Source organism: Anneissia japonica, unplaced genomic scaffold (genome assembly GCF_011630105.1).
Source record: "Anneissia japonica isolate Jap-2015-1 unplaced genomic scaffold, ASM1163010v1 scaffold585_len4108843_cov191, whole genome shotgun sequence".
NCBI classification, from domain to species: Eukaryota; Metazoa; Echinodermata; class Crinoidea; order Comatulida; family Comatulidae; genus Anneissia; species Anneissia japonica.
In genome coordinates this window covers 1,714,547-1,723,410 of record NW_022716829.1, presented here as the reverse complement: position 1 = coordinate 1,723,410, position 8,864 = coordinate 1,714,547, and the positions used below count along the sequence as shown (strand labels likewise).

General features: G+C 32.0%; 1 protein-coding gene across 2 annotated transcripts in view; it reads left to right on the top strand.

Moving 5' to 3' along the window:
- Nucleotides 1–8,652, top strand: part of LOC117109840 (cGMP-dependent protein kinase 1-like) — a 17,367-nt gene extending 8,715 nt beyond the window's left edge. For both annotated transcript variants that reach the window (XM_033252274.1, XM_033252273.1), the window contains 7 exons: nt 1,930–2,066; nt 2,957–3,046; nt 3,784–3,925; nt 4,212–4,375; nt 4,927–5,112; nt 6,574–6,640; nt 7,159–8,652. In XM_033252274.1, coding sequence (XP_033108165.1) covers nt 1,930–2,066; nt 2,957–3,046; nt 3,784–3,925; nt 4,212–4,375; nt 4,927–5,112; nt 6,574–6,640; nt 7,159–7,254 — 882 coding nt within the window. In that variant the 3' untranslated portion in view covers nt 7,255–8,652. The remainder of the gene's footprint in view (nt 1–1,929; nt 2,067–2,956; nt 3,047–3,783; nt 3,926–4,211; nt 4,376–4,926; nt 5,113–6,573; nt 6,641–7,158) is intronic.
- Nucleotides 8,653–8,864: the final 212 nt, after the last annotated feature.

The window sequence follows — 8,864 nt, the reverse complement described above, 5'->3', positions numbered from 1 at the left end:
GATTGACTGGTTCGACTATAAAGCTAAGTCAGCGTAAAACTGAAAAATACTCAGATTTTGGATTGATTTTTCGAATAGTTAACCCTCGTTAACCCTAAAATGACTTAGTTTATTATAATCCTCAATCATTTATTAATTAATATCGTTAAAATTAGAATTAGCGAATTTTGGCCAATTTATGAAAATTGAAGTTGAAATATACTATACTTTTAAAGGTCATGTGAATGTTCCATTAAATTTGAAACTTTTTTTGGTGGAAAATATTAATATGTTTGATATTCTATGAGAGATAAATGTATCAGCTTCAAAATGGAAATGATTGCGCAGAAATAGTGATTGACTGTATGTAGTGCGCATCGACAAAAGAAGGTGCTCTCCATTTCGCCATGTCAAATTTTTGGTAAACTATGCCTGCTGAAAATTTGATGGCGGGGAACACATCGGACTTCAAAGGCATCGCGCAAACGTTCTTCACGCGCTACGGCAGCTTTGATCTTGGTTCATTTGCATAGCACTGCGTGCGCATAGATTTTTCGAGTGATCTCCTTCTCAATAATACCTCCATGATATAAACATCAATTTATTTTTTTTTTTTAAAGAAAGAGAGAGTTCTACAATCATAATTAAAGGGTTTGGATGGGGTTCGCAGTGTGTTGGAAGTTTGTGGTGTATTTGCAAGTATTTTTTCACCAAAAAATTCAACATTTTAACCAAAAAATAGGTTCTTATGAATTTTTAATTTTCTTATTGATATACCAAGTGAGTCAATCACAATTGAATTGTTTGGTTTTCTACAGTGTGTTTTGGGAGGTTTGTGGGATTTAGCAATACCATTTAATCCTACCATAATTACCCTACCTTCACAATTACACGCCATTTTAATTCTTAGCATAATTGCCATATTTACATAACTATGTATAGTATCTCAGTTTGCATTATTTAGTTTAGTTTTAGGCATTTAAATTTAGTTGGCGGGGAGTAAAAACCAAGTATGCAATTAAATAAGTTGCTTAAATAAATGTATTCCTAATTATTCAGTTTACTTTAAAAACAATATTTGATTAACAAATACTTCTTTGAGTAACTCTAAGCAGAACATTTATTGCTAAGTTTGTGAGAAATTAAGCCTCTCCCTGTTTCCATACATGAACTTGTGATTCAAACACACAATTGATCCACATGCTTTAACTACTGTTTTTTTGCATTGTTTATAAAATATAAAGTTATTTCATTTGATACTTAACAAAAGTGAATTTTCTGTTTATCTATGAGTTGCATATTTTGGTAGTTGGGAGTACTGTATGTATGTCATTCCTCTACTTTGTTAGTGAAATAACGTTTTTTAAACTTTTATTTCTACTATCAAAAAATGTTATTCAATGGCCATTGTTTTCTGATAATCTCTCAGTACATTATTTTCATCTGTTGTGTAACTGTATTTGTTAAAAAACAAATACTTTTAGAGAAATTGTTTTTAAAAATCACATAAATTGATCTTATTTTCAAAGGAAAAAATAAAACTTATTTATAATTTACGATTTTTAACTTGTTTTTTTGAATTTCATAATTGAGGGCCATTTTTTATTTATTGATTCAATTCTTGCTTATTACAGTATTTAAATATTTGAAGATTAAAAAAAAATTATCATTTCTATTACTGAATTTTTTCATTGGGGCCATTTTTACCTACTTACCTTTGGGGCCATTTTTACTGGGGCCATTTTTACCGGGGCCATTTTTTCCTGGGCCCTTTTTTCCAGGGCCATTTTTACCGGAGCCATTTTTACCTACATCCCTTATAGTATGCTCAAGGATACATCTAGTAACCTGCAAATATTAATACCACCTTTGTCATATATATTTAATGTATTTTTTTAACTTTTTTTTAACTATGTAAATGAGTGCATTTCTTAATTGTCTTTATTTTAGGTACAAAACATTAATGACAAGAAGACGTATGCACTGAAATGTCTTAAAAAGAGCCACATTGTTGAGACAAGGCAACAAGACCATGTTTACTCAGAGAAGAACATTATGATGGCTTGTAAATCTCCCTTCATTTCTAAGTAAGTCTTGTGTTTCCAATTTCATATAGGTATGCTAATACTACAATTTTCATTATCCGTAAATTACTATATTATTACCATACAAAATTTTGATAGGCTGATTAATGCTGATAAACACCAGTCAGCAAATAGAATGGATGTTTGAAACGACATATTATATTACCATTATGATGCTACATCTGAATGGAAGCCTGCAAATTGTTGTAGTTTGGAGAGGAATAGTGTACATATTCGGTCTCTCACGGTTTTGCTGTCACTGGATGATATAAAGCTGCAGTAGGCATGTTGGAGGACTGTCGTTGATGGCCTCATCACTATCACAGCCATTTGTTCAAAGTTGTATATGAGCAAAATGAGGGAGGTGGAGCATATATACTGTACATGTATGAGTTCAGATGACCCCTTGTTATAAATATTTTTTATTCTACTTTGTTTTAATATTGCACAATTCTCTTCTTCAGGGTTTTATTGCATGCTACAGAAATAATCACATTGTTCGTTGCAACAGTAGCCATACCTGCTTCTCATAATTTATCATAAATAAAAACCTTTTATCTAATCTATAGCTTGACCTTCACTGGGTCAGGTCAGAGTAATTAATCAAGATCGTTAGCAGGCTCATTATGTATTGGATTATAACAACCAAAATACATTACCTGAATTTTTTAAACTTATACCTCTCGTGTGAAGAGGCTGATGTGGCAGTTTCACATGATAAATCACATGATGCCCTCATGGTATTAACATGTTTTTCACATAATTTTGTGACCTAGCATTTAACCATGCTACTATAGAAAATATATTTAGACAGAATTCTTTATTTAATATATATCATACTAATGCAATATTATATTTTTCATGTCTTTAAACCATTGGTATGTTTATTTCAGACTTTACAAAACATACAAAGATAATAGATATGTGTATATGCTGATAGAGGCATGCCTAGGAGGTGAACTATGGACTATCTTGAGAGATAGGTAAGTCATGGATATGGCCAACCCCCCCCCCCCCTGTTGGGCAAACTCCGGCACCACCCCTGGATAAGGCAGAATAAAAAATTATACATTATTACTGATAAAACATCCCACTAGACAGGTAATTTATTGTAGTAATGGAGTGGAGACAAAGATGAGGACAGAGAAGTCAGCAGGACAGCGACAATAAAAAAATAGAAAATAATATTGCAGATGAACCTATTGCTTATGAGGTAGCTGCTGCAGTGTATGTCAATAAGGATTACTTTGTCCAAATTCACTTTATTTAAAGTCTTACGAGGAGACACGGCTATAAACACTTAATATAATGAATGGTTTATTTTTAGCACATTTCCTTCATCATCCCTTCAGGTCTTGCATCTGAATTCATCACGGTTGCTATCAGCATCACCTGAAACATAGTTGTTCATCATTATCCTAATAAGTGCACAATGTCTTTGTAATATTATACAAAGACATTGTAATAATATACAAATTTGTGTAAATTTCCAGTATATCACATGGGCAAAGTTACATCCATATATGGGCATGGCAATGATATATTATACCCATATATGGACATGATGATGTCATATCATACCTATATATGGGCATGATGATGTCATATCATATCCATATAAGGGCATGATTATGTCATATAATACCCGTGTATGGGCAAATCACAGGTGTTTGTCACATAAATTGATAGAGCTTCATTTGGTGTTTTGCTTAATTTATAGATCTTCATTTGATGACTTTACTTCCAAGTTCTATACTGGATGTGTTGTTGAGGCATTTTCCTATCTTCATGGGAAAGGAATCATTTATAGAGACCTAAAACCTGAGAATTTGCTGCTTGATACAAGAGGGTACTGTAAACTGGTAAGTACTGAATGCCCTAATAAGGCTGAAAATGTCTGCAACTTGTGGTCAGAGGCATTGCACACTTCCATGGAGGCATATTTTTTTCAACCACATTCAGGCTATGGCTGTATAATGAGTTTTTTTTTTTTACTTTGCTCACTCGAGTCACTGTTGGTTTACCTACTGTACAGGCATTCTTGGCAGTGGCTTAATGTTTGTTTTTTTTTTTGGCTTGACTACTAATACACTATTGCTATTCCCGTTGTATAAATTCACACATTCTCTTGATATCTTCTTCAAACAGGTTGATTTCGGTTTTGCAAAAAAAATCGGTTTCGGACGGAAAACATGGACATTTTGCGGGACACCTGAATACGTTGCACCGGAGATCATTCTTAACAAAGGTCATGACGTCTCGGCTGATTACTGGTCTCTTGGCATTCTCATATATGAACTCCTAACTGGATAGTATGTACATTTGTTACTATTTATTTCTAATTTGCTGTTTGTCCTTGAAAACACAGATGATATAGTTTAGTCATGAACCAGAGAATAGTCAAAGTCCCAAATTCCTGCTCTGTCATTTATGATACTATGTGGACTAAAGCCCTGCTTGACATTTTTTGTTAAAATTAACCAGGTGGTCAGACTGATAGGTACATGGTTCAAACTAGCCCTGAACCTGGTCAAACTGACCAGGTACATGTTCAAACTACAGTAACAGTGTACTTGGTCTGTTTGACCATGTATTTGGTTCAGAATAACCATGTACCTGATCAAACTAACCATGTACCAGGTCAAATGGACCATGTACTTGGTCAAACTGACCATGTACTTAGTCAGTTTGACCAAAAACATTTTATATAGGTCACTCTCACTGACCTGATGAGTGCATTATTGAAACACACCGTATAGATATAATAATGATAAAAATAAAACTTATGATAATAACAAGACATTTTGCATATTATGGTCATCAATTGATATTGATTTATTTCTTGTTGAAATTTTTCCCCCAGCCCCCCTTTCTCAGGATCCGACCCAATGAAAACCTACACTATCATTCTAAAAGGTATCGATATGGTGGAGTTTCCAAGGAGAATAACAAAGACTGCAGGAATCTTGATCAAACGACTCTGTCGAGACAACCCGTCCGAGAGGATAGGCTACCAAAAGAATGGCATTGATGACATCAGAAAACACAAGTAAAAATTTATATGTCTATTGATCAAAAACATTTATTGTTTGAACACTAAAAATCATTACTTTTGTTTGTATATTTGTACTGTGGACACGTATTACTCAGACTGTATGGTTTAAATAATATATAAATATAACTAGGAATTCTGATACAATATTGCTTTTAATAAGAGAAGTTCAATCAGTCCAACAGGGACTCGGAAACCAGGGTCCCAAAATAAAATCCTTGGTGGTATGTTTATAGAGATTTTATTCTTTAGACCACAATATTAGGTATTGATGATCACAGTAACTTTGTTTAGATCGGCAATTTAATATTTCTGTCCAACGACTGGGGTCCATACATGTCCAACAGCGAGAGGCAATGACCCTCCGTGACCTCCTGTTAATAAGTCATCATGTAGTTTTAATTGTGCATGTCTATACCGAAAGTGAGGGAGTATAAGCAGAAATCTTACGATGTGTATCATACTCTGCATGATTTTTATTAATTAAATAAATTGTAAGATTTGTTTGCTGTATTTGGCTACTACTGTAATTCCTAAAGGTGAACAAAATATTTGTAAATAATGATCATTTGTGTGTCTTGTAATATTATGCAGATATTACCATTTGTTGGCTTTTTCAGCAAATAAAATCTTGAATCTTGAACACTAGGAAAATGCAGTTCAAGCCGTGTGATTTTTTCTCAACATAGACACTGAACTGCTTATTACTTAAGTAATCAACTTAATTGTATTGAATATTGCCTAGCAACAGCAGAAAGTGGCATTTCTTAATTTAGTTAACAGCAAATAAAACACTCAGTCTGTGGAAATTAATAAGAAAAGATACAGAATATTCCAGAACAAAGTGTGTAAAAGCTACAGCATGTTGTGCATCCTAAATATAATATGAAGATGGTATTTTTTATTAATTTTATTATTAGGTCTATGTTATTAAAACTTACCTTAAGGGGAACTTGGACAATAGAGAAATTAGAGAGCATTTGAAAAAACAATGTTAAGGGGAAAAAAACACAAAAGATATTCCCCTTAAGTCTGACTTAGCGCATATTATTATTATTATTATTATTATTATTATTATTATTATTATTATTATTATTATTATTATTATTATTATTATTATTATTATTCTTATTATTATTCTTTTTTTTATCGTTATTTTTGTAGTATTGTTATTAATGTTATTTCTATCATTTTTTAAATAGTTCATATCTATTTTATGCTATTTACCTATTTTCTTCCATGGTTTTATCAAATTTTATTGTTATTAAGTTGATCAACCTTGCTGGATGAACCACAATCTTTAAATATTGTTTTAAATTAATGAATTAATGAATTATTATTATTATGTTTTCACATTTCAACAGTATTTAAATACACTAAACAATGGATAGCATTGTGGTGGTGTGAGAATGACACCATTCACTGTGGCTCTAATTCATTGGTTTTCTTTATTTCTAGATGGTTCCAGGGCTTTGATTGGGAAGGTTTAAAAATGCAGAGAGTTGTACCACCTATAATTCCAAAGGTAATAGTGATCACATGACACTCATGGTGTAACAATAATTATTGCTCATAACAGGCCAATACATAGTTTGAAATGTTCATGCCTGTATCCAAGGTGAATCAACATATAACTCTGTTTTATGTTTGTTGATGTCAATTGACCCCAATATGGTTCAAACTACAAATTGCTTTATTCTCATTTGAAGTTATAAATATATCTTATCATAGAGGGAGCTCTAACTATCAAATTGTCAGAGCCATAGATATAGAGAGTTTGGCCAACTTGGCGCATGGACGCCATGTCGTTACCAAACAGCCCAGACGCATGCGCGCGGTTAGGTTTAATGTTTTGTTTTGGTGACAACATGGCCGGTGTAAGTCATGTGATTGCGATCCACCCAATCACACGTGCATATATCAAATCCCGTGAAACAGAGTTGGCAAACTCTCTCTATCTACGGCTCTGCAAATTGTAGGCCCATGGTTTGACTTTTGTCTATGTGATTAGAATAAATGTGTTGTATGTTTGTTTCTTTTTAGCTGAATGGCTGCACAGACACCAGTAACTTTGATCAGTTTCCGAAGGACAGAGATATTCCATCAGAGGAACTATCTGGATGGGATGCTGACTTCTGAGGCCATGCCAGATCTCTAGACCATAAAATACAGGGTTCCCAAGATTGAAGAAGTCATTTCTGGTTCAATTAGTTCTTAAATCATCTAATTCCATTTTGCTACACATAGTGATACCCATCGGCACTGACTTATGAGGCAATTTATAGTGAAGCAGTGAAAACATGCAATTAAAATGAATTTGTGGGAAATTGGTTATTTTCTGGAAGATTCTTGCTTGCTTGCTGGAATTCGAGAGGCTGTCCCGATTTCCCGGAGACACTCCGCAAATTGTGACTTCTGGAAATATCATCTCTCAAATCATGGTAGTTAATCTACAGTCTCACACTGCTTTAGAATTGCAAGATTCTAATGGCCGTCTGGAATACTATCTTTACCTCATTTACATGGTTGTTTTCAGAATGTCAAAAAAAAACTGTCTTACACTGTGCAAGACCAATGTATATATTTTTACATTAAGTCATTACCATGGTGATATGGAATCAATCCATTCCCATGGCAATATTGACATCATCCCATCTCCATGGTGATATTAACATCAAAAGCCATGACATGGGGATATTGAGATGAAGGTATGGTTACTGCCTGGTTAAATTAAGCCATCACAAACTTGATTATATCCAGGCAATGCATTGATTTATCCTTGGTGCTATTGTTAATAATTACTCCAAGTAAAGAGTTCATTTTTTATTTGTAATATTGTGAGATCATGAATATTTATGATTGGATGTTCAATGATAATTACGTTTAATAAATAAGATAATAATTAGACTGTGTTCTGGTTTTAGAAAATAATTTATAAACTCTCACTATTAAAGATTTTGATCAAAAATAGTTAATCAACAATTATTTTTTACATGGTCTTAATGACAATTATTGTTTAATTAACTAAAAATTCTTTGTAACATTTTTGGTGTGATCATGTTTGTACAGTTACAGGCATTGAAGTATTAATAATTATAAAAATACTGGTATCATTTGGGTATATATTTTTTATTAGGTTTGTACAGTTTATTTATTTAATTAATCAATATTTATTTTATTCTTATTGGTCATTATTATAATAATGGTTTCTTTTAAATATTTATTGTCTGTGTGTGAAGCTAACATAATTAGAATACTTACTTTGTATATTGAAGTTTTTAGATTTCTGTTCAAAATTAGGTTTTTAGAGAACTGATGAACAAATAATTATTTTTTTTGAATAGAACAATAAATTGGTTGATAATCAGTTTTAAGTATTGTAGTATAAGGTGTGTAAATTTGAAAACAACATCATATAACCAGTAGTATTTAATTTTTTCTTTTAAATTAGCTATGCCTATTTATTATTTTACTTGAATTGTTCAGGGTTATCTATATTTTAATTATTTATTATTAATATGATATGAATACAAATATTATGGTTATGATTTTCATAATTGGTTTATTATTATTGCTATGCTACATTGTTGTTTTAATCATATTGTGACTTTATAAACAATATTATTTGTTATTACTGTATAGATAGGCCTACTATTTATATTCGATTATATACTACAGTATTTATATTCGATTGGTACATTTTTTAAAGTATACAATTTGTGTTGCCAATTTATGATAATTAAATTAAT